This window comes from Symphalangus syndactylus, chromosome 12 (assembly GCF_028878055.3).
Source record: "Symphalangus syndactylus isolate Jambi chromosome 12, NHGRI_mSymSyn1-v2.1_pri, whole genome shotgun sequence".
In the NCBI taxonomy this organism is placed as follows: domain Eukaryota; kingdom Metazoa; phylum Chordata; class Mammalia; order Primates; family Hylobatidae; genus Symphalangus; species Symphalangus syndactylus.
In genome coordinates this window covers 30,000,001-30,025,176 of record NC_072441.2, presented here as the reverse complement: position 1 = coordinate 30,025,176, position 25,176 = coordinate 30,000,001, and the positions used below count along the sequence as shown (strand labels likewise).

The 25,176-nt window shown below is 36.7% G+C and overlaps 1 protein-coding gene across 1 annotated transcript in view; it reads right to left on the bottom strand.

Moving 5' to 3' along the window:
* The window catches only part of MSH4 (mutS homolog 4), a 139,274-nt gene that overhangs the window by 9,117 nt on the left and 104,981 nt on the right, over positions 1-25,176 (bottom strand). Inside the window, exons 16-19 of the mRNA XM_063624058.1 lie at positions 22,386-22,504; positions 20,932-21,060; positions 5,785-5,959; positions 4,168-4,256 (exon numbers count right to left, since the gene is read on the bottom strand). Of these exons, the coding sequence (XP_063480128.1) occupies positions 4,168-4,256; positions 5,785-5,959; positions 20,932-21,060; positions 22,386-22,504 (512 nt within the window). The remainder of the gene's footprint in view (positions 1-4,167; positions 4,257-5,784; positions 5,960-20,931; positions 21,061-22,385; positions 22,505-25,176) is intronic.

The window sequence follows — 25,176 nt, the reverse complement described above, 5'->3', positions numbered from 1 at the left end:
CCACTTTCACCACTTTTATTCAACATAGTACTGGATGTCCTAGCCAAAGCAATTAAGCAAGAGAAAGAAACAAAGGGCATCCAAACTGGAAAGGAAGAAGTCAAAATATCCTTTCTGCAGGTGACATAGTATACTTAGAAAACCCTAAAGAATCCACCAAAAATATAAAAATCAGTGACATTTGTATATGTCAATAGTGAACAAACTGAAAAAAATACAAGAAGAAATCCCATTTATGGATTGGAAGAATAAATATTGCTATAAATGTGTTCAGGATTGGAAGAATAAATACTGCTAAAATGTCAACACTATTCAAAGTAATCTATAGATTCAATACAATCCCTATCAAAATAACACAGACATTCTTCACAGAAGTGGAAAAAAATCCTAAAATTTATATGGAACACTAAATACTTCAAAGAGTCAAAACAACCCTGAACAAAAAGAACAGACCTGGAAACATCACGCTATCTGACTTTAAAATATACTACAAAGCCATAGTAACCAAAACAGCAGAGTCCTGGCATAAACACAGACACATCAAAAAATTGAACAGAATAGAGAACCCAGAAAAAAGTCCAAGCATTTACAGCCAACTCATTTTCAACAAGACACCAAGAAGACAGTCTCTTCAATAAATAGTGCTGGGAAAAACAGATAACTATATACAGAAGAATGAAGCCAGACTCATATTTCTTACCATATATAAAAATCTAATCAAAATGAATTAAAGACTTAAATGTAACACCTGAAACTATGAAACGACTTGAAGAAAACATTGGGAAATGCTTTAGGATATTAATGTGGGCAAAGACTTTTTGGGTAAAACCTCAAATGTGCAGGCAATAAAAGCAAAAATAGACTTATAAAATTACATTATGTTAAAAAGCTTCTGCACAGCAAAAAAAAAAAAAATTAACAAAGTGAAGAGACAGCCTACAGAAGGGGAGGAAATATTTTCAAGCTCTCCTTTTGACAACCAAATTAAGCAAAATAATAACAAACAAATAATAACCAAAACAACTAAGGAACTCAATAGCAAAATAATCCCACCAAATAAACCCAATTAAAAAATTGGCAAAACATCTGAATAGATGTTTCTCAAAAGAAGACATACAAATAGCCAACAGGTGGTGGGAACGTAAATTAGTTCAACCTTATGGAGATAAAGAATTAAAAGAACTATATATATATATAGAACATACATATATAACATCTGTACCTAGTTCGTCACAGCACTATTCACAATAGCAAAGTCATAGAACCAACCTAAACACCCATCAATAGTTGACTGCATAAAGAAAACTATGGAATACTATATAGCCATAAACAAGAATGAAATCATGTCCTTTACACAACATAGATGGAGTTGGAGGCCATTATCCTAAATGAACTAACTTAGAAACAGAAAATCAAATACTGCATGTTCTCACTTACAAGTGAGAGCTAAACAACGGGTACACATGGACATAAAGATGGAAATAACTGTCACTGGGGACAAAAGGGGGAAAGGTAGGAGATGGCAAGGATTAAAAATTACCTGTTGGGTACAATGTTCACTGTCTGGCTATTGGGTACACTAGGAGCCCAACTCCTAGCAGTATGCAATATACCTATGTAACAAGCAAGCACATGTACCCCCTCAATCTAAAATAAAGTAAAATAAAAATAAACAAAAAATAGGCAATGTGGGTATATTATTGCAACTACATCATAGTTGTTGTTAAAAGGGGCCCTTAAGAACAAGAAATGAGTTCATTGCTCCACTGGAAAAAAATTCAGGGAAGTTTCTTGGGGCAGTTCACATCTGAGCTAGGTAAAAATGTTAAATAAAAATTATATGGATGAGGTAGATAAAGGAAGAGGAATTAAATTCTTAGCAGAGGGAACAACATAAGTGAAATAAAAGATTAAAAAGCAAAACAAACAAACATATAGCCAACAGGTATATAAAAAATGTTCAACATCACCAGTCATTAAGGAAATACATATCAAAACCACAATGAGATATCATCTCACCTAGTTAAAATAGCTTTTATCCAAAAGGCAGACAATTAACAAATGCTGGTGAGGATAGAGAAAGGGGAATGCGCATACACTGTTGATGGGAATGTAAATTAGTATTGCCACTATGAAAAATAGTATGGAGGGTTCTCAAAAGACTAAAAATAGCACTATCATATGATCCAGCAGTCCTACTGCTGGGCATCTATCCAAAAGAAAGAAAATAAGTATATCAAAGAGATGTCTATATTCCCACATTTATTGCAGCACTATTCATAACAGCCAAGATATGGATCAACCTAAGTGTCCATCAACAGATGAATGGATGAAGAAAATGTGGTAAATATACACAATGGAATATTATTCAGCCCAAAAAGAAAGAAATGAAATCCTTGCATTTGTAGCAACGTGGATAAAGAATCACTATGCTAAATGAAATAAACCAGGCACAGAAAGACAAATACCACATATTCTCACTCATATGCCTGAGCTAAAAGAGTTGATCTCATGGAGGTGAAGAGCTCATTGATGGTTACTAGAGATTAGGAAGGGTTTGGAGGAGGAAGGAGATGAATAGAGGTTGGTTAATGTGTACAAAAATACAGTTAGATTGAAGAAATAGTCTAGTGTACTATCGTACACTAGTTCAGTAGGGTGACTATAGTTAATATGTGTCATATAGTTCAAAATAGCCAGAAGATAAGAATTGCAATGTTTTCAACATGAAGTAAAGATGAATGTTTGGGGCGATGGCTATCCCAACTACCCTGATTTGATCATTACACATTGCATGCAAGTATCAAAATATCACATGTACCCCCAAAATATGTACAACTATTATCAATTAAAAAAAGAAAAAAATCACAATTATCGAGTAAAATATTCAACTAAAATCAGAATATATGAATTTGCAGTGGATAAAAATAGCTTGTTTTGAATATTTTTCAAACTTCATTAGGAGAATCAAAGCCTACTAGAAGGCTAGTGGAGAGGTGATCCATAATTGAAATGTGGTAAGATGAACTCTAAAGAGTTAGGTAATAAGAGCTTCTTCAGAGTACAGAACAGTTAAGATTTCTGATGAGGAGATTCACATAGATAACTAGGTAAGTGAAGTCACAGAGAGAGTAGAGGAACTTAAAGGAGAGAGGAATTAAAAATGGAAGACAGATTAAGAAAGAGTGATGGACATAGAAAATTGTTATTGAAGAAAATAACACACTGCACCTAGGTCAGTTTACTGAACACAATGTATTTTTAAAACACTATAAAGCAGCTAGGTGCGGTTGCTCACACCTGTAATCCCAGCACTTTGGGGCCCGAGGTTGGTGGATCACCTGAGGTCAGGAGTTCCAGACCAACCTGGCCAACATGGCAAAACCCCCACCTCTATGAAAAACACACAAAAAAATTAGCTGGGTGTGGTGGTGGGCGCTTGTAATCCCAGCTACTCAGAAGACTGAGACAGGAGAATCACTTAAACCCAGGAGGCAGAGGTTGTCATGAGCCAAGATCATGCCATTGCACTCCAGCCTGGGTGACAAGAGCAAAACTCCACCTCAAAAAAACAAACAAAACCCAAAAAACAAAAAACACTTATATAAAGCAACCAACTAAAATTTTCAAAATTTTGAGACAACAGATGTGCTTAGTGTTGAACCTACTGCTTCCTAACAAATCACTTAACCTCTGTGGACCTGTAAAATTAAGAGTAGAAGGAATCCTTTTTTAATCTTTTACTATAAAGACCTAATTACTTCATGAAGTGTTATGAGGCTTACATATGATGAGTAGAGAAGCTTTGAAAACTATAAAAAAATATAATTATACAAATATTGTGCACAGTGATTTTCATTTTTAATGTCCACTTAAAATAGATTTATTTTCTCATCATAAAGTTAGTATAGCAATAATTATTTTAGAAACTAAACTGTTTAACTTTTATCTCCTAGCTTGTTAGGTGATTTGCTGCAAGGATTATAATAGACCAAACCAAAAGAGTTTTAACAAGTAAAATTAATTTTCTTTGTTTAGAAATTAGGTTTTAATTTTAAATATTTTAATTATTATATTATTATATATTTAGATCAAAGGTCATAATAAAAATCTACACTAAAAGTATTTTTTTTAATTTGAAGAACAAATAAGAACAAAGTTTCTTACCAAAATTTGTCTTGTAATTTGAGTTGTGATTTCCTTGGCATCCAAGACAATTGATGGTGGAAGTGATGACACCTCTGCAGCTTTTAATCCTAGAATTATTTGTTTTAAATTGGCTTCAATATTGTTACTGCTGGCATTTTTATGCTTGTTTTAACTAGTATTAATCTTTTAGTCACAGATTTAAACTTCCCTTCTAGAGGCATTTCTGAACTACTCAATAATTCTCAGAATTAAGCTTTCTAAAATTCTGGATAACAACTTGCCAATTATTAGATTTAATTACTTATCCAAGACATATAGGGCAAATTAGAATATCAGTTACCTCTCAATATAGCTCTGAGATATCAGGAACAAAAGAGGTAGTTAGAAAATCATAATATTGAAATTCCATTTGCAAATATACTTGGTTAACAGAAGGTCAAAAGGCATATGAGTTTTGCAGGGGAGGATAATAGCTAGTCACAGAGATAACACTACAGCTAAACATTCACCCACCTAAATCAATGAGACAGGAATTTCTCAGAAGATATAACAGTTGGTGAGTAATCTATATGCAAATTCAAAGTATCAATTATAATTTTCATGTTTTTAGAGCTTAATTTTATTGTATAAATGCCATACAGGCTTTATACTGTACACCAATAGCTTACTGTATTTATTGCTTTAGAAATAGAAGCAACATCAAAATTTATTGAGACGTTAGTAATTGCTAAGCACTGTGCCACACAGCTCACATTTGATAATTCATTGAATCTTTGCAACTCTACATACATGAAAAATTATTCCCATGTCATAGATCATGAAATTGAGGCTTATAAATTTTAAACATCTGATATAAATAAGTAATCCAGGTGATTTCCCATTTCAAATAGCAAAACAAAGATGGTTTTTTTCCCTCAAAGGGTCATATCCATAGCTAAAATAATTTTTGAAACTTATATGTACAGACCAATTGAAAATTCTCTGAATCTGTGAGACTTAATGATTTAAATAGAAAGTATCTAATCAAGTTTAAGAATATCTAGCTGGGCATGGTGGTGCACGCCTGTAGTCCCAGCTACTCGGGAGGCTGAGGCAGAAGAATCACTTGGGCTTGGGAGGTGGAGGTTGCAGTGAGCAGAGATAGTGCCACTGCATTCCAGCCTGGGCGACAGAGTGAGACTTTGTCTCAAAAAAAAAAAAAAAAAAAAAAATGGTTTAGTAATACATTCTCTTTTAAGATTTAAGATTTAATTTTCAAGACCCAGAACCTGAAGAAAACAGAGGAAGGACCCTGCTACTGAAAGATTGTGTAGAAAATATATAATTTTCAATTCATTATATAACTTGCCAATATAAGATAAATTACATTTTCTAAGGAAACTAATACTTCTAGGGTTTTCAGCTGTCACTGTATTTTTACATAGTTACTGGCTTATAAAAATTTAAAAAGATTTATATATCTATATCTAGATATAGATATAATGAGTTTGACATAGAAAATATAATCTAAGAGAATATAAGCACTCAAAAGAATGAGAAAATTTCCTTAGATTGACAGCTAAGTACAGAAGAGATGAAAGTTTGTCTTAGGAGTATAGTATTTGAATGTATAGGTATAATTTCTATATGCAGTACCATAATTTTTCTCTTCTGTGAGTCCCTTAGAAAGTCTGTAGGTATACAAAATTGCTTCTTTATTTCTTGAGGTATTCTTTACATGTTGAACTTCAAAATGCATGTTTTCTACATTAGGATACAGGGCATCAATATGGCATAGTTCCAGGAAATGTGTAGCAAACAGTGTAAATGCCTGGAATATATAACAGACAATGAATATTAGTACTTTAAAAATTAACTAGAAAATTCTATTTTAACTATGTGAACATAAAATTTTAGTTTAATTTTCTAAGTAGCTTGGCAGAGATGTAGGAATAAAACTAATAATTTGGAGGCTAACATTATCAATCCATTTTTAAATGTTTTGAGATTTTTTTTTTTTTCTTTTGCCAAGCCTTCTTTATTTCTGATCTCTTAGTTTTTTTGTTTTTTTTTTTTATCTTTTTTTTTTTTTTTTTATTATACTTTAGGGTTTTAGGGTACATGTGCACAATGTGCAGGTTTGTTACATATGTATCCATGTGCCATGTTGATTTCCTGCACCCATTAACTCGTCATTTAGCATTAGGTGTATCTCCTAATGCTGTCCCTCCCCCCTCCCCCCACCCCACAACAGTCCCCGGAGCGTGATGTTCCCCTTCCTGTGTCCATGAGTTCTCATTGTTCAATTCCCACCTATGAGTGAGAACATGCGGTGTTTGGTTTTTTGTCCTTGCGATAGTTTACTGAGAATGATGTTTTCCAGTTTCATCCATGTCCCTACAAAGGACACGAACTCATCATTTTTTATGGCTGCATAGTATTCCATAGTGTATATGTGCCACATTTTCTTAATCCAGTCTATCGTTGTTGGACATTTGGGTTGGTTCCAACTCTTTGCTATTGTGAATAGTGCCGCAATAAACATACGTGTGCATGTGTCTTTATAGCAGCATGATTTATAGTCCTTTGGGTATATACCCAGTAATGGGATGGCTGGGTCAAATGGTATTTCTAGTTCTAGATCCCTGAGGAATCGCCACACTGACTTCCACAATGGTTGAACTAGTTTACAGTCCCACCAACAGTGTAAAAGTGTTCCTATTTCTCCACATCCTCTCCAGCACCTGTTGTTTCCTGATTTTTTAATGATGGCCATTCTAACTGGTGTGAGATGGTATCTCACTGTGGTTTGGATTTGCATTTCTCTGATGGCCAGTGATGAGGAGCATTTCTTCATGTGTTCTTTGGCTGCATAAATGTCTTCTTTTGAGAAGTGTCTGTTCATGTCCTCTGCCCACTTTTTGATGGGGTTGTTTGTTTTTGTCTTGTAAATTTGTTTGAGTTCATTGTAGATTCTGGATATTAGCCCTTTGTCAGATGAGTAGGTTGCAAAAATTTTCTCCCATTGTGTAGGTTGCCTGTTCACTCTGATGATAGTTTCTTTTGCTGTGCAGAAGCTCTTTAGTTTAATGAGATCCCATTTGTCGATTTTGGCTTTTGTTGCCATTGCTTTTGGTGTTTTAGACATGAAGTCCTTGCCCACGCCTATGTCCTGAATGGTATTGCCTAGGTTTTCTTGTAGGATTTTAATGGTTTTAGGTCTAACATATAAGTCTTTAATCCATCTTGAATTAATTTTTGTATAAGGTGTAAGGAAGGGATCCAGTTGCAGCTTTCTACATATGGCTAGCCAGTTTTCCCAGCACCATTTATTAAATAGGGAATCCTTTCCCCATTTCTGCTCATGGGTTGGAAGAATCAATATCGTGAAAATGGCCATACTGCCCAAGGTAATTTATAGATTCAATGCCATCCCCATCAAGCTACCAATGACTTTCTTCACAGAATTGGAAAAAACTACTTTAAGGTTCATATGGAACCAAAAAAGAGCCCGCATCGCCAAGTCAATCCTAAGCCAAAAGAACAAAGCTGGAGGCATCACACTACCTGACTTTAAACTATACTACAAGGCTACAGTAACCAAAACAGCATGGTACTGGTACCACAACAGAGACATAGATCAATGGAACAGAACAGAGCCCTCAGAAATGATGCCGCATAGCTACAACTATCTGATCTTTGACAAACCTGAGATTTTATATTGAATGAAGAAGATACGTTTTTTATGTTTGTACACAGACATGTATGCCACATTATGGGAAAGAGAACAAAACTGAAAATAAAATCCTAAAAAATATATCTGAAGATATTGAGAAGATGAAGTTTACCAGAAACAAAGCTATGAATTGAGGTAATCATTTATTAGGAAGTTAACGCACATGCAAAAAAAATAATATTTTCCTCAATTTTTAGAAAACTTAACTATAAAAGTAGCCTCCCTAGTTGTAAGTAGGTTTTGGCAGTGGAATCGAGATTGTCTCAGGTATGTCAAATTCCAAAAGTTTTTAGTTTTTAGATTTCATTGTGTTTGGGTTAGGTACTGGTAGAGGAAAAAGAAAGATTGAGAACACTGATTAAGATAATGGCTCTCAAACATTAGTAATCCCTTAGAGAGCCTGTTAAAGATGTAAATTCTTGGTATATACCCCCTGAAAAATTGTTAACTATTTAGTTCTAATGTGGGGCACCAGGAAATGGCATTTTCTGTAAGTACTTTAGGTGATTTTGATGAAAGTGGTTCAAGTGACTTAGAGCCAGCACAAGATTTCCAGCCCAGAATTTACTAAGGCAGATAGAGATCTGAATAACCAGTTATGTTTTAAGACATTATCAGTGACAAATTAGGTAGGTGGTCAGTGGAAATTTAAATATTAAGACAGTAAAAATAATTGATTGGCAAAATGGCTATCAGCTATGGAAGGTGAAAAGCAAGGGAAGGAATAATTTTGTATAAGACAGAAAAATGAAAATTCTTAAATACCTACTCAACAAATCAAAAGGAGTATAAAACAAAACCAAATTTATAAAGCTACAGGAAAATATTTAGAACACAGTAAGCTATTTAAAAGGTAGAGACTATATTCAATAACAATAATGTCCTTAAAAGTTATATGCCAAATCAATCTATTAGAGTAACTTTGTAAACTATTTCAGGTTAATTCAATTTAGCAAATAATTATTCAGACCCTATCTATTATAAGGATTGTGCTAGGCACTAAGGATACTGTGTTAGAAAATAATAATTAAATTTAAAATAAGTAGCAATATTACATTTTTATTAAATTATTTATGCTAGAAAATAATATTGTAAAGTAATACTAAAAACACTATTTTAAACTATTATGGAATACTTTGGAAACAGATACTGTATGCTTGAACCTGCGAGGTGGAAGCTGCAGTGAGCTGAGATCATGCCACTGCACACCAGCCTGGGCAACAAGAGTAAAACTCCATCTCAAAAAAAAAAAAAAAAAAAAAGCAAACAGATACTGTATTAGATGGGGTGATGGGGTTCTCCAGAGAAAGAGACCAATAGGATATGTGTGTGTGTGTGTGTGTGTGTTGTATGTGTGTAAAGAGATTTATTATACAGAATTGGCTCATGCAATTATGGAAGCTGGCAAGATCAAAAATCTACAGTCAGCAAGCTGGAGACCCAAGAGAGTTGATGGTATAACTACAGTCCAAATGCCTGCAAGCTGTAGACTCAGAAAGAGCCAATGTTTCAGTTTGAGTCTGAAGGCAGGAAAGAACCAGTATTTCAGATTGAAGGCAGTAAGTTCTCTCTTATTCTTAGAAGGATCAGCCTTTTTCTTCTATTCAGGCTTTCAATTTATTGGATGGGACCCATCCACCCTAGGGAAGGCAATATGCTTCATTCAGTCTACCAATCTCATCCAGAAACACCCTTACAGATAAACCCAGAATGTTTGACCAAATGTCTGGGCACCCTATGACCTTGGCAAGTTGACACATAAAACTATCCAACACAAATCCACCCCTTGTAAACTTGGCATCCATAGGCATCTCCTTATACCACACTTAATCTACAAATGAAGACAATAATTAGGTCATACTTCCCTCTAATATGATACAACTGTCTTCAGCACAACTGAGAAAGCACTAACCCCTTTTCCAGAAAAGGAGGTAACGTCATTGAGTGATGTTCATTCTTCTTGATATCTCATAACTTAAAGACTATAGTGTGAAACTGGCAATACTTAAATAATATGTGAAGTCAACACATCTTATGTTACATTATAAGAGAATAAGAAGAAATAAAGTATTTGTTTAATATATGTATATATACACACCAAAAAATCATACAAAATGAGGTGGAAATAATCATGACAATTACAGACAGTCCTTATTTCTGTAACTGGTAAGAGAGTTGTAGTTGGTAATTACAACTACCTTTTTCTTTAACTACCTATTCTGTATTTCCTTTGCCTTCAGCAAGCCCTAGCTAGTCAGAGCTCTTTAACTAGTGGGGTGAACCAAATCTTCATTCCTGAAAGGTCTTGGCCATTCATAGTCCTGCCTGGATTGGGTTGTAGTTTTCCACAGACCTTTAACACAGAGTATGACAGAACTGAGATACCCTAAGGAATCTTCTGTATTCCAGACATATTCTTTCTTTATTGCATTGTGGAGTAGTAGTCCAATTTCCCTTTCCTAATCAGGATCAATCACGTCAGCCAGCACAATAACTCCCTTCTTTGCCTGTTGATTCAGAGGCATAAGACAGCCAAAGTGGCTGGGCAGGAGTCTCAATTTCCAGGTCAAAAAGTTATTGCTATGTCTCTTGGTGGAAGCATACTCCTTTTGGAATTAAGACCTCTATGTCAGCAGAACAAGGTTATAGAAACTGGAAGCAGATATTTTGCCCTTGAGTTACTAGGGGTAATGGTGAGTGATGCCACTTCCATTTCCACTTCTTGATTCCTGGACCCATGAATCTTGGCAATGGGAGAAACAGCATCATATATTGGAAGCTGATTCAAAGCATATATGGCCTTCTGGAAAACCTTTCCCTAGTCCTGAAAGGTATTGCCACTTAGCTGGTGTTGTAATTGAGTCCTTAAAAGACTAGTCCACCAGTCTATCAAGGCAACCACTTCAGGATGGTTGGTGAACACAGTCAAAACAGTGAATTCCATGAGCACAGGCCCTTTGCAGCACTGCATTTGCTATGAAGTGAGTTCTTTGATCAGAAGAAATGCTGTGTGGAATACCATAATGGCAGATAAGATATTCTTTAAGTCCATGGATGTTAGTTTTGGCAGAAACGTTACACATACAGAAGGCAAACTGATGTCCAGAATAAGTGGCTGTTCCAATATGAATATAATGGAGGTGGTACAATGTAATCAATCTGCTACCAGGGAATGGTACCATAATGGGGACTCAATGTTGGTCTCTGCTGCCGACAGACTGGGCATGCAGTAATGGCTATAGCCAGGTCAGTCTTGGTGACTGCAGGCTCCTGTTGCTGATCTCATGCATAAAACCTCAACCTAGAACTTTTATGCTTATTCAGATCAAGTCAGAATTTAGTAGCCCTCCTATCCAAAGCCATAGGTCTGTGTAAGTCAGATTATTCTGAGTGCTGCTTTAACTCTGCTTCCCATTACAGTAACTTATCCACCTTGTCTTTGGTGGCTGAGTGCCACAACTTGGCCCCTGCCACCCTGGGATCCAATTATTCCTACTGCATTTGGGTTTTCCAATTCAGTGCCTGCAGTGAAGGCCTTATGGTGGGCCGTAAGGTCTGTCCTACATAGCAGAGTGATAACAGAGCTCTGCAAGGCTGCCAGGGCTCCTCTCACAAATTTATTTCTCATAGTCATGGTAAAAGGTATGTTATCTGGACTCTTCCAGGATGGGTAAGTGATCTGAAATGACAAACCCACTCTAACATTCCAACCTCCCTAAGCTTTGAATCCCTTCCTCTGCATTAAACCAAGGCAACTCATTCATGGTGGGCCACCTTTTGGTCTGTTTTTCAGCCAATCAATCAAACTGTTAGATCCCTTTCCAACTCTTTGAGTTGCAACATTAAATGCACACCTGGCTTAGTAAGCCCATATCAATAACTTCGGCCTAATCCAACTTTATGTTCCTTCCAGCCTTATCCCACACCCTTAGAATACATTCCCATGCATGTTCCCTGGATTTCTGTCTGTATAAAGTAGAAAATTCAAGTAGTTCTTTCAGAGTGTAAAGTACCTCCTTATAGTTACATTTTGTACCTCACCTTTAGAGATCTAGTTATAGGTCTAGAACCAAAGAAATGTGGTAGAAGTGGGTCTTGAGGAGACTCAGCATTGCCTGGGATGCCATTACAGTTTCCTCAGGTAATGCTAGGTTAATCCCCTCAGATGGGGTGAAGTGGTCTCTTCTACTGGCAAAGACAACTTATCAGAATTTAGGGCCTAAGTGTCCCCAGGTTCATCAGTGTCTCCCTACACATTCCTATTCCAACTGGTAGTCTCCCATTCCTTCCCAACTAATGCCCTCACTTTAACAGTAGATACCCTATAAACCTGGGAGTTCAACTTGTCTTGTAATTCTGGCATAGGATGAGATTCTGGGTTTGATTTTCAGCAATCTCAACCCGGTGACTACAGGAGATAAGGATTTCCTTCAGGGCACATTTAGGTGCTTTCAAGTCATTTATGCAGCAATGAGCTGGCAATTTGGTGCTTTTTTTTGTTTTTTTAAATTTTTTAGGAAGATGGCCGAATAGGAACAGCTCTGGTCTACAGCCCCCAGCATGAGCAATGCAGAAGACAGGTGATTTCTGCATTTCCATCTGAGGTACCGGGTTCATCTCACTAGGGAGTGCCTGACAGTGGGCGCAGGGCAGTGGGTGCAGCGCACCATGCGTGAGCCGAAGCAGGGCAAAGCATTGCCTCACTCGGGAAGCACAAGGGGTCAGGGAGTTCCCTTTCCTAGTCAAAGAAAGGGGTGACAGACGGCACCTGGAAAATTGGGTCCCTCCCACCCTAATACTGCGCTTTTCTGACGAGCTTAAAAAACGGCACACCAGGAGATTATATCCCGCATCTGGCTTGGAGGGTCCTAAGCCCACAGAGTCTCACTGATTGCTTGCATAGCAGTCTGAGATTAAACCACAAGGTGGCAGCGAGGCTGGGGGAGGGGCACCCGCCATTGCCCAGGCTTGATTAGGTAAACAAAGTAGCACGGAAGCTTGAACTGGGTGGAGCCCACCACAGCTCAAGGAGGCCTGCTTGCCTCTGTAGGCTCCACCTCTGGGGGCAGGGCACAGACAAACAAAAAGACAGCAGTAACCTCTGTAGACTTAAATGTCCCTGTCTGACAGCTTTGAAGAGAGTAGTGGTTCTCCCAGCATGCAGCTAGAGATCTGAGAACAGGCAGACTGCCTCCTCAAGTGAGTCCCTGACCCCCGAGCAGCCTAACTGGGAGGCACCCCCAGTAGGGGCAGACTTACACCTCACACGGCCGGGTACTCCTGTGAGACAAAACTTCCAGAGGACCGATCAGGCAGCAGCATTCGAGGTTCACGAAAATCCACTGTTCTACAGCCACTGCTGTTCTACAGCCACCTCTGTTCTGCAGCCACTGCTGCTGATACCCAGGCAAACAGGGTTTGGGGTGGACCTCTAGCAAACTCCAACAGACCTGCAGCTGAGGGTCCTGACTGTTAGAAGGAAAACTAACAAACAGAAAGGACATCCACACCAAAAACCCATCTGTACGTCACCATCATCAAAGACCAAAAGTAGATAAAACCACAAAGATGGGGAAAAAACAGAGCAGAAAAACTGGAAACTCTAAAAAGCAGAGCACCTCTCCTCCTCCAAAGGAACGCAGTTCCTCATCAGCAACAGAACAAAGCTGGACGGAGGATGACTTTGACGAGTTGAGAGAAGAAGGCTTCAGACGATCAAACTACTCTGAGCTACAGGAGTAAATTCAAGCCAAAGGCAAAGAAGTTTAAAACTTTGAAAAAGAATTAGACAAATGTATAACTAGAAAAACCAATACAGATAAGTGCTTAAAGGAGCTGATGGAGCTGAAAGCCAAGGCTCAAGAACTATGTGAAGAATGCAGAAGCCTCAGGAGCCAATGTGATCAACTGGAAGAAAGGGTATCAGTGATGGAAGATGAAATGAATGAAATGAAGCGAGAAGGGAAGTTTAGAGAAAAAAGAATAAAAAGAAATGAACAAAGCCTCCAAGAAATTTGGGACAATGTGAAAAGACCAAATCTACGTCTCATTGGTGTACTTGAAAGTGACGGGGAGAATGGAACCAAGTTGGAAAACACTCTGCAGGATATTATCCAGGAGAACTTCCCCAATCTAGCCAGGCAGGCCAACATTCAGATTCAGGAAATACAGAGAACACCACAAAGATACTCCTCCAGAAGAGCAACTCCAAGACACATAATTGTCAGATTCACCAAAGTTGAAATGAAGGAAAAAATGTTAAGAGCAGCCAGAGAGAAAGGTCGGGTTACCCACAAACGGAAGCCCATCAGACTAACAGTGGATCTCTCGGCAGAAACTCTACAAGCCAGAAGAGAGTGGAGGCCAATATTCAACATTCTTAAAGAAAAGAATTTTCAACCCAGAATTTCATATCCAGCCAAATTAAGCTTCATAAGTGAAGGAGAAATAAAATCCTTTACAGACAAGCAAATGCTGAGAGATTTTGTCACCACCAGGCCTAACCCTAAGAGAGCTCCTGAAGGAAGCACTAAACATGGAAAGGAACAACCGGTACCAGCCACTGCAAAATCATGCCAAATTGTAAAGACCATCGAGGGTAGGAAGAAACTGCATCAACTGACGAGCAAAATAACCAGCTAACATCATAATGACAGGATCAAATTCACACATAATATTAACTTTAAATGTAAATGGACTAAATGCTCCAATTAAAAGACACAGACTGGCAAATTGGATAAAGAGTCAAGACCCATCAGTGTGCTGTATTCAGGAAACTCATCTCACATGCAGAGACACACATATGCTCAAAATAAAAGGATGGAGGAAGATCTACCAAGCAAATGGAAAACAAAAAAAGGCAGGGGTTGCAATCCTAGTCTCTGATAAAACAGACTTTAAACCAACAAAGATCAAAAGAGACAAAGAAGGCCATTACATAATGGTAAAGGGATCAGTTCAAGAAGAAGAGCTAACTATCCTAAATATATATGCACCCAATACAGGAGCAACCAAATTCATAAAGCAAGTCTTGAGTGACCTACAAAGAGACTTAGATTCCCACACAATAACAATGGGAGACTTTAACACCCCACTGTCAACATTAGACAGATCAACAAGACAGAAAGTTAACAAGGATACCCAGGAATTGAACTCAGCTCTGCACCAAGCAGACCTAATAGACATCTACAGAACTCTCTACCTCAAATCAACAGAATATACATTTTTTTTGGCATCACACCACACCTATTCCAAAACTGACCACATAGTTGGAAGTAAAGCACTCCTCAGCAAATGTAAAAGAACAGAAATTATAACAAACTGTCTCTCAGACCACAGTGCAATCAAACTAGAACTCAGGATTAAGAAACTCACTCAAAAATGTTCAACTACATGGGAACTGAACAACCTGCTCCTGAATGACTACTGGGTACATAACGAAATGAAAGCGGAAATAAAGATGTTCTTTGAAACCAATGAGAACAAAGACACAACATACCAGAATCTCTGGGACACATTCAAAGCAGTGTGTAGAGGGAAATTTATAGCACTAAATGCCCACAAGAGAAAGCAGGAAAGATCCAAAATTGACACCCTAACATCACAATTAAAAGAACTAGAAAAGCAAGAGCAAACACATTCAAAAGCTAGCAGAAGGCAAGAAATAACTCAAATCAGAGCAGAACTGAAGGAAATAGAGGCACAAAAAACCCTTCAAAAAATTAATGAATCCATGAGCTGTTTTTTGAAAAGATCAACAAAATTGATAGACCACTAGCAAGACTAATAAAGAAGAAAAGAGAGAAGAATCAAATAGACGCAATAAAAAATGATAAAGGGGATATCATCACCGATCCCACATATATACAAACTACCATCAGAGAATACTAGAAACACTTCTACACAAATAAACTAGAAAATCTGGAAGAAATGGATGAATTCCTCGACACATACACCCTCCCAAGATTAAACCAGGAAGAAGTTGAATCTCTGAATAGACCAATAACAGGCTCTGAAATTGTGGCAATAATCAATAGCTTACCAACCAAAAAGAGTCCAGGACCAGATGGATTCATAGCCGAATTTTACCAGAAGTACAAGGAAGAACTGGTACCATTCCTTCTGAAACTATTCCAATCAATAGAAAAAGAGGGAATCCTCCCTACCTAACTCATTTTATGAGGTCAGCATCATGCTGATACCAAAGCCGGGCAGAGACACAATCAAAAAAGAGAATTTTAGACCAATATCCTTGATGAACATTGATGCAAAAATCCTCAATAAAATACTGGCAAACCGAATCCAGCAGCACATCAAAAAGCTTACCCACCATCATCAAGTGGGCTTCATCCCTGGGATGCAAGGCTGGTTCAACATACGCAAATCAATAAATGTAATCCAGCATATAAACTGAACCAAAGACAAAAACCACATGATTATCTCAAAAGATGCAGAAAAGGCCTTTGACAAAATTCAACAACCCTTCATGCTAAAAACTCTCAATAAATTAGGTATTGATGGGACATATCTCAAAATAACAAGAGCTATCTATGACAAACCCACAGCCAATATCATACTGAATGGGCAAAAACTGGAAGCATTCCCTTTGAAAACTGGCACAAGACAGGGATGACCTCTCACACCACTCCTATTCAACATAGTGTTGGAAGTTCTCGCCCGGGCAATTAGGCAGGAGAAGGAAATAAAGGGTATTCAATTAGGAAAAGAGGAAGTCAAATTGTCCCTGTTTGCAGATGACATGATTGTATATCTAGAAAACCCCATTGTCTCAGCCCAAAATCTCCTTAAGCTGATTAGCAACTTCAGCAAAGTCTCAGGATACAAAATCAATGTACAAAAATCACAAGCATTCTTATACACCAATAACAGACAAACAGAGAGCCGAATCATGAGTGAACTACCATTCACAATTGCTTCAAAGAGAATAAAATACCCAGGAATCCAACTTACAAGGGACGTAAAGGACCTCTTCTAGGAGAACTACAAACCACTGCTCAATGAAATAAAAGAGGATACAAACAAATGGAAGAACATTCCATGCTCATGGGTTGGAAGAATCAATATCGTGAAAATGGTCATACTGCCCAAGGTAATTTATAGATTCAATGCCATCCCCATCAAGCTACCAATGACTTTCTTTACAGAATTGGAAAAAACTACTTTAAAGTTCATATGGAACCAAACAAGAGCCTGCATCACCAAGTCAATCCTAACCCAAAAGAACAAAGCTGGAGGCATCACGCTACCTGACTTCAAACTATAAACAAGGCTACAGTAACCAAAACAGCATGGTACTGGTACCAAAACAGAGATATAGATCAATGGAACAGAACTCTCAGAATTAACGCCACATATCTACAACTATCTGATCTTTGACAAACCTTACAAAAACAAGCAATGGGGAAAGGATTCCCTATTTAATAAATGGTGCTGGGAAAACTGGCTAGCCATATGTAGAAAGCTGAAACTGGATCCCTTCCTTACACCTTATACAAAAATTAATTCAAGATGGATTAAAGACTTACATGTTAGACCTAAAACCATAAAAACCCTAGAAGAAAATCTAGGCAATACCATTCAGGACATAGGCATGGGCAAGGACTTCATGTCTAAAACACCAGAAGCAATGGCAACAAAAGCCAAAATTGACAAATGGGATCTAATTAAACTAAAGAGCTTCTGCACAGCAAAAGAAACTACCATCAGAGTGAACAGGCAACCTACAGAATGGGAGAAAATTTTACAATGTACCCATCTGATAAAGGGCTAATATCCAAAATCTACAAAGAACTTAAACAAATTTACAGGAAAAAATCAAACAACCACATCAAAAAGTGGGCAAAGGATATGAACAGACACTTCTCAAAAGAAGACATTTCTGCAGCCAACAGACACATGAAAAAATGCTCATCATCACTGGCCATCAGAGAAATGCAAATCAAAACCACAATGAGATACCATCTCACACCAGTTAGAATGGCCATCATTAAAAAGTCAGGAAACAATAGGTGCTGGAGAGGATGTGGAGAAATAGGAACACTTTTACACTGTTGGTGGGACTGTAAACTAGTTCAACCATTGTGGAAGACAGTGTGGCGATTCCTCAGGGATCTAGAACTAGAAATACCATTTGACCCAGCCATCCCATTACTGGGTATATACCCAAAGGACTATAAATCATGCTGCTATAAAGACACATGCACACGTATGTTTATTGCGGCACTATTCACAACAGCAAAGAGTTGGAACTAACCCAAATGTCCAACAACGATAGACTGGATTAAGAAAATGTGGCACATATACACCATGGAATACTATGCAGCCATAAAAAATGATGAGTTCATGTCCTTTGTAGGGACATGGATGAAACTGGAAATCATCATTCTCAGTAAACTATCGCAGGGACAAAAAACCAAACACTGCATGTTCTCACTCATAGGTGGGAATTGAACAATGAGAACACATGGACACAGGAAGGGGAACATCACACTCCAGGGACTGTTGTGGGGTGGGGGGAGGGGGGATGGACAGCATTAGGAGATATACCTAATGCTAAATGACGAGTTAATGGGTACAGCACACCGACATGGCACATGGATACATATGTAACAAACCTGCACATTGTGCACATGTACCCTAAAACTTAAAGTACAATTAAAAAAAAAAATTTTTTTAGTTAAAAAGGTAAGTAACACACATGCTTCTAAGTTAACACATTAAATAATGCATTAAATAGCAGCAAGGCTAATTAAGTCCTGCTTTTGGAAGCAGTGAGGAGGTGATGCACATTTCCTGGTGTCTACAGCCACTGTCACAGAATTGGAAAACACCTGTGGTTTCTAGCTAGGGAAAGCACAGTTCCTGTCAACCCTGGTGTGCTTGCTTGCCTGCATTCAGCTGGAAGAAAAGGCTCAATTTCGAGTAGAGTTTAGTGACAATAAAGAGGCTTTTTTCCCATCTAAGTTGAGGCTCCTGAACTCAAGTTTTCAGATTCATGCAGCCTGGGGATCCATGGATCCCAGGTTAAGAAACCCTGCCCTTCTTACAGCCCCGCTGCTGTGATCTAGGGACACATGTGATGCCCAGTTCTTCCTGGTAGTGACAGGCAGGCCCTCACCAAGTATGTGATGGGCAGTGCCTGGAAGTCCCTTAGGTGGGGGCCTGAGCTGGCAATTTGAATCCTTGAGTTCATCCTTTGCTTTCCCAACTTTGTCTAGTGACACTAGGAGCAACCAGCCAATTCCATGATATTCATTAGTTTGCCAAAAATGTTTGGAAGTATCATATATAAAATCATCCGGATCTCTGCTGCTTACAAGCAGTTGATTAAGAGTATATGATAGTGATATTTTACTTATCACTATTGTCAGATCATACCAGAACCAAGATTTGTATTAGGGTTCTCCAGAGACAGAGGACCAATAGAGAGGGGGGTGGGGCAGGAGTGAGAGAGAGAAAAAGAGAGAGAGAGAGTGTGTGTTTGTGTTTGTGTGTGTGTGTGTGTGTGCGTGTGAAGAGATTCATCATAAGAAACTGGCTCATGTGATTTATGAAGGCTAACAAGTACTAAGGTCTAAAATGGACTAGCTATAGGTCCAGGGGAGCCAATGGTACAACTCCAGTCCAAAGCTGGCAGGTTCCAGACCCAGAAAATGCCAATGTTTCAGTTTGAGTCTGAAGGTAGTAAAGAACAGATCTTCCATATTGAAGGCAGCCAGGAAGGAGGAGTTTCCTTTTACTTGTTGGAAGGCTTTTTGTTCTATTCAGGCTTGCATTTATCGAGTGGGACCCACCCACATTAGGGAGGGCAATCTGCTTTACTCAGTCTACCAATTCTAATCTCATCCAGAAACACCCTCACAGACATATCCAGAACAATGTTTAACCAAATGTCTGCGCACTCTGTGGCCCAGTCAAACTGACATGTAAAATTAACCATCAGAGGCACTAATTAGCTTTTAATCTTAAGTAAGATATGCACTTTATTTATATGAGAAATTGTAACTGACACATTCAAAATTACAAAGACTACTATCATTTATTACCACTACTTTTGATTTATCACATACCTTTAAGCATAAAATAGATTTTTCTCATTCTATATAATAAATTATTACGAGCTGGGCATGACAGCTCAGTCTGCAATCACAGCACTTTGGGAGGCTGAAGTGAGTGGATCACTTAAGCCCAGGAGTTCAAGGCCAGGCTGGGTAACATGGTGAAACCTCGTCACTGCTAAAAATACAAAAATTAGCTAAGCATGGTGGTGCATGCCTGCAGTCCCAGCTACTCAGGAGGCTGAGGCAGGAGGATCGCTTGAGCCTGAAGGTGGAAGTTGCAGTGAGCCAAGATTGCGCCACTGCACTCCAGCATGGGCCACAGAGTGAGACCCTGTCTCAAAAAACAAATAAATAAAATAAAAATAAATAAATCATTATGGACTTTCATTTAAGGTAAATAACTTCATCTTAGGGACATTTTAAGGTATCTTAAATAAGAAAAAGTATTTTTATTTAAGTTTTGTTCATATCTGTATATATTGTGAGTGATCATTTAAAATGATATTTTATAAATTAATTTAATAGAGCAAAAATCAATGTTTTACATAGTTGATTTGCGAAAAACTACTTTCTATAAAGGAATAAAATTTTAGTTTAGGTAGGTAAAATAGATTTTCTGTAAAGTTACCTGAGTTGCCTAGTGCTTTCCTTCCTGTTGTAACATCATAGTCAACATTATTGCACATGGAGGCAATTACTGAAAGACCTTCATATTTTGCTACTTAATTTGATGAAATTAAAGCCAACTGACTAATTTTGCATTATTTGAACTTCTTGATTTCATCTTTTCCTTATCTATATCATGGCTATCAAACTAATGATTCCCACTTTCATTGGAAATGAAGGAACAAAAATATAAATGCTATGATATGTGTTTACTATCTAAATTGTTTTAAAAGCTATTTGTGGGTGTCCATAAAATTCAGTAATAATAAAAGGATACATAAAGAAGGACTCAAAATTAATATACTTAAAATAAAAGAATACCTTTAAGCTCAGTAGATATTCACAAACAGCATAACAAATGCCAATACCTTCTTCCGTATTAGTGCCTCTGCCAAGTTCATCAATTAATATGAGCGATTTGTCATTAGCATTATGTAGAATATATGCTATCTGAAATATATAATTTAAATATTTATTCATTGTAACCAAACAGCTGTCAATATCACAACAAAAAATGAGGAGAAACCCAGTCTGTTTATAGGTTCATCTGAAATGTATTCTTAGAGACATCCTGCTGGGCAGAAAATACATTGTTTTCTTTTCTAAAAATCTCATGACTAATAATTCCAGTAGAATCGCTGATGTGTACATAAACAGACATATGCATATGTATATGAGACAACAGAGTAAATAACCATTATCTAAAATATTGATGCTTTAGATACAGTGAAAAAATGCAATAAATTAAATGTTTAAACTAAGCACAAAGATGGTCATTTTCTTCTCCACAAATGACTAATCAATTACTGCTATAAAATATCCAAAACCATCTCTCAAATTTATTTAAGTATTACTCTAGATCCTGTAAAGATGAAGTAAAGAAAAATTTAAGAAAAAATACCTAAGTCTTGATTCTTGGTTTAACAAATAAATTTAAATCCATGACCAATGGAGACTAAGACTTAAATTGACAGAAGTGCTCTTTTCCACTGAAGATGATTAACCTCTTTCTCAAAAACAGAATTTTACCTTTATTATATTATGACACAATAGTAACTTTGATGGACATTTTACCTTTGTATGAGACTAAGCTTTTTGAGTGCTAGGACCATTTAAAAATATACCTTAAGTGCCTAATATATTGCTACGATCTATTATAGATATTCAATACACAATAAATAATTATATAAATTGTGGGACAAATGATAACTTTAGTCACCACCTATCTACTTGAAGAAAATTATCCAACTAAACAGTGATCCTAAATTCGTAATACAGATATCCCAAGAGTTACACTTAATTCCTTCAGTTCTAAAGCCTACTTGATGTTTGCTCAATCAGAAATAGGTGATGCTTTGGTACAGGGAGTGAAAATTCTACGAGGACAAAGAAGAGGATGATTTTTGAAAGCCTTCTAACACAGTAATCTTTTGTTTTAAAATCAAGCCTATGAAGAACAATAAATACTATGCAAAATGGTACTGAACCAGTTACCGTTTTCTGAAGTCTTTTACGTATTTCCTATAAAAACATTTAGGCACACTTTTATTACTTAATAATGCTAGCTCTTTCTCTTAAAATCACATTTCAATAAAACATTGTCTTCCATTTCCACATAAAACAGCAATTAGGAGGCTGTCTTTGACTGCCCTCTGGCTCTCAGAAAAGGGTATAAGCACATCTGCATATTTTAGTATAAAAATATTTTATGTGATAACTGGCCATTAGTGAGAGAGTTTAATGTTTTTAACATAAGAAAAGTTTTGTTTGGGTACCTCTTTCATTTCTTTCATAAATGTTGATGAATTTGTTTCGATATCATCATCCGTACTGATTCTTGTAAAAATCTGTTTAGCAATTCTAAAGGAAGAATATTCTGCTGGAACATATGATCCTGTAAAATATAAGGTCAAGATAAATTGAAATGTGTTTAGAAAATATAATTACTAATAACATTTTGTACTTCTCAGATTATTTACAAGGATTATATGGTAGAAAGAACACTAGATATGGCATTAGAAGACATGACCCCAGCTCTATCCCTTATTATACAAGCTTAGACAGTACTTAAACTTTCCCAGTCCTAGCCGGGCGTGGTGGGGGGAAACTGTGGTCCCAGCTACTCGGGAGGCTGAGGCAAGAGAATGGCGTGAACCCAGGAGGTGGAGCCTGCAGTGAGCCGAGATCGCGCCACTGCATTCCAGCCTGGACAACAGAATGAGACTCTGTCGCAAAAAAAAAAAAAAAAAATACTTGCCCTACCTACTGTACAAAGTTATCTAGAAGTTCAAATAAGGCAGTAAATGTTCAAGTACATAAAAAACAGACGGTTATAAACTCAATAAAAATTTTAAATAACTTACTTGAATGATAAAGAACATTCAAAATATTAAAATGTGAAGGGAATGCTTATAAAGGTTATGAATATAATATGCCAATTACACTGATCTAATCATTATACATGGTATGTATTCAAACATCACTATGTATCTCTTAAATGCATGCAATTATGTCAAAAATAAAATAAATTTTAAAAAAAGAAATATGAAAATCTGAAGAAAATGCCTACAAAGCTGAAGTTAATAAAATCATTATAAAAAGATATAAAGAAATATCTGTGATTACAAACATGCAGAAACATTCAGAAGCAAAATAAAAGCAAAACATTTAATAAAAAGAAAAAAAAAGTGAATTTTCACCCACAAGACTGTTTCTGCCCAAGAAGTTATTGTGCTAACTCATCTAAAATATTCATTTTTTGAAAACAAATCAATCTGATTAATGCACCAGTGTCAATATAGAATAAAATCTAAAAGGCATTCTAACATTATAAGAAGACAAAATATACAAATAGTTGAATGGGAAACGTACCACATATACAGAATTCTGTATAGATAAAATGGTGAAATAATAGCAGCAAAAAAACCAAAGCCAGATTACTCCAAGATTAAAAACAAAAACAAGGATAAAGAATAGGGCTTAACTCTGAGGAATAAGGAGTAGCAAGAAAAGAAAAAAAAAGTCAGACTAATACTAATGAAAATGAAAGTAATAATCATAACAGTAGTAATTACAATAACTGCACCTATACCATTCGACATACTAGGTATCTTATATCCACTCTTCCTAATTTTCAAAATAACCCAATAAATTGGGAATTGTTTTTCTCATTTTACAAATGAAAAAGTGGAGGCTCAGGATCACAAAACTAGAAAGATGTATCTCCTCCATTCTACTCTATTTTTTTGCTTGTTTTCCTAAAAGGATGAATTATGAACCTAGAGTGGCTTCTGACACATAATCTCATGATAAACGTTTGCTGAAAATAAATAATGAAGTGATAGAGCCAGAATTTGAATCAGAACTTTCTGGCTAAAAACAAAAACAAAAACATAAACAAACTGTCCATTTCCAAGAAAACAGGAATGACCTGCTACCTTCTTAAGATTCTGGAGAAGGGTGGGGACAATTTGCTAATTTAGGGCAAAGATTATTTGTCAGGCCGCATGGGTTTGAATCCTTGTGCTGCCTCTTACAAACTGTATAATCTTGGACAAATTCTTTCTCAATACTTTGACTTACTCATCTATAACATGGAATTAATAATTTTTATCATATTTTTATGAGTGTTAACCAGATAACACTTCCAGTTTCCAGGAAGATAAATGTGAAATGCGTATTATCATGCAAGGTATATAGAGCAGTGATGGGCATAGTGAACACTCAATATTAGCTACTGGGGTGTATTAGTCTGCTGCTTCACCCTGCTATAAACTCCCTGAGACTGAGTAATTTATAAACAAAAGAGGTTTAATTAACTCACAATTCTGCATGGCTGGGGAGGCCTCAGGAAACTTACAATCATGGCGGAAGGCAAATAGGAAGCAAGGACCTTCTTCATACGGGAGCAGGAGAGGGAGAGAGCAAGGTGGGAACTGCCAAACACTTTTAAACCATCAGATCTTGTGAGAATTCACTATTACAAGAACAACATTGGGGAAACCGCCCCCATGATCCAATCACCTCCGACCAGGTCCCTCCCTTGACACGTGGGATTACAATTCAAAGTGAGATTTGGGTGGAGACACAGAGTGAAATGGCATAATGGGGCAAGTGGGGAAGACTAAGGTAAAGGATTTATACTGGGTGATCTTGGGCAAGTGTTTGAGCCTGACTTTCCTCATTTTATAGAAATTCAATACATATTTATTGAAGCCCTTCTATGTGTTAGGGTAAATAAACAGACATGGGCCCTGCCCTCAGAGAGCAGAACTTAGTTTTTAAATACAACTTTCTTATGGAGTTTCTAGGAAAATAAATGTGAAATAAATGTGAAGGTTATATATATATATATGTACCAGTGTGAATATATATATAATATATATATACTGGGTAGTATATATAAGGTATTATATATTTTTATATATAATGTATATAATATATATGTATATATAAGGTATATACTTATATATTATACATTATAATGTATATAACGTATAATGTATATATTTATATATTTATGCATAATTATATATTTATATATTATACATTATATATTAAACATTT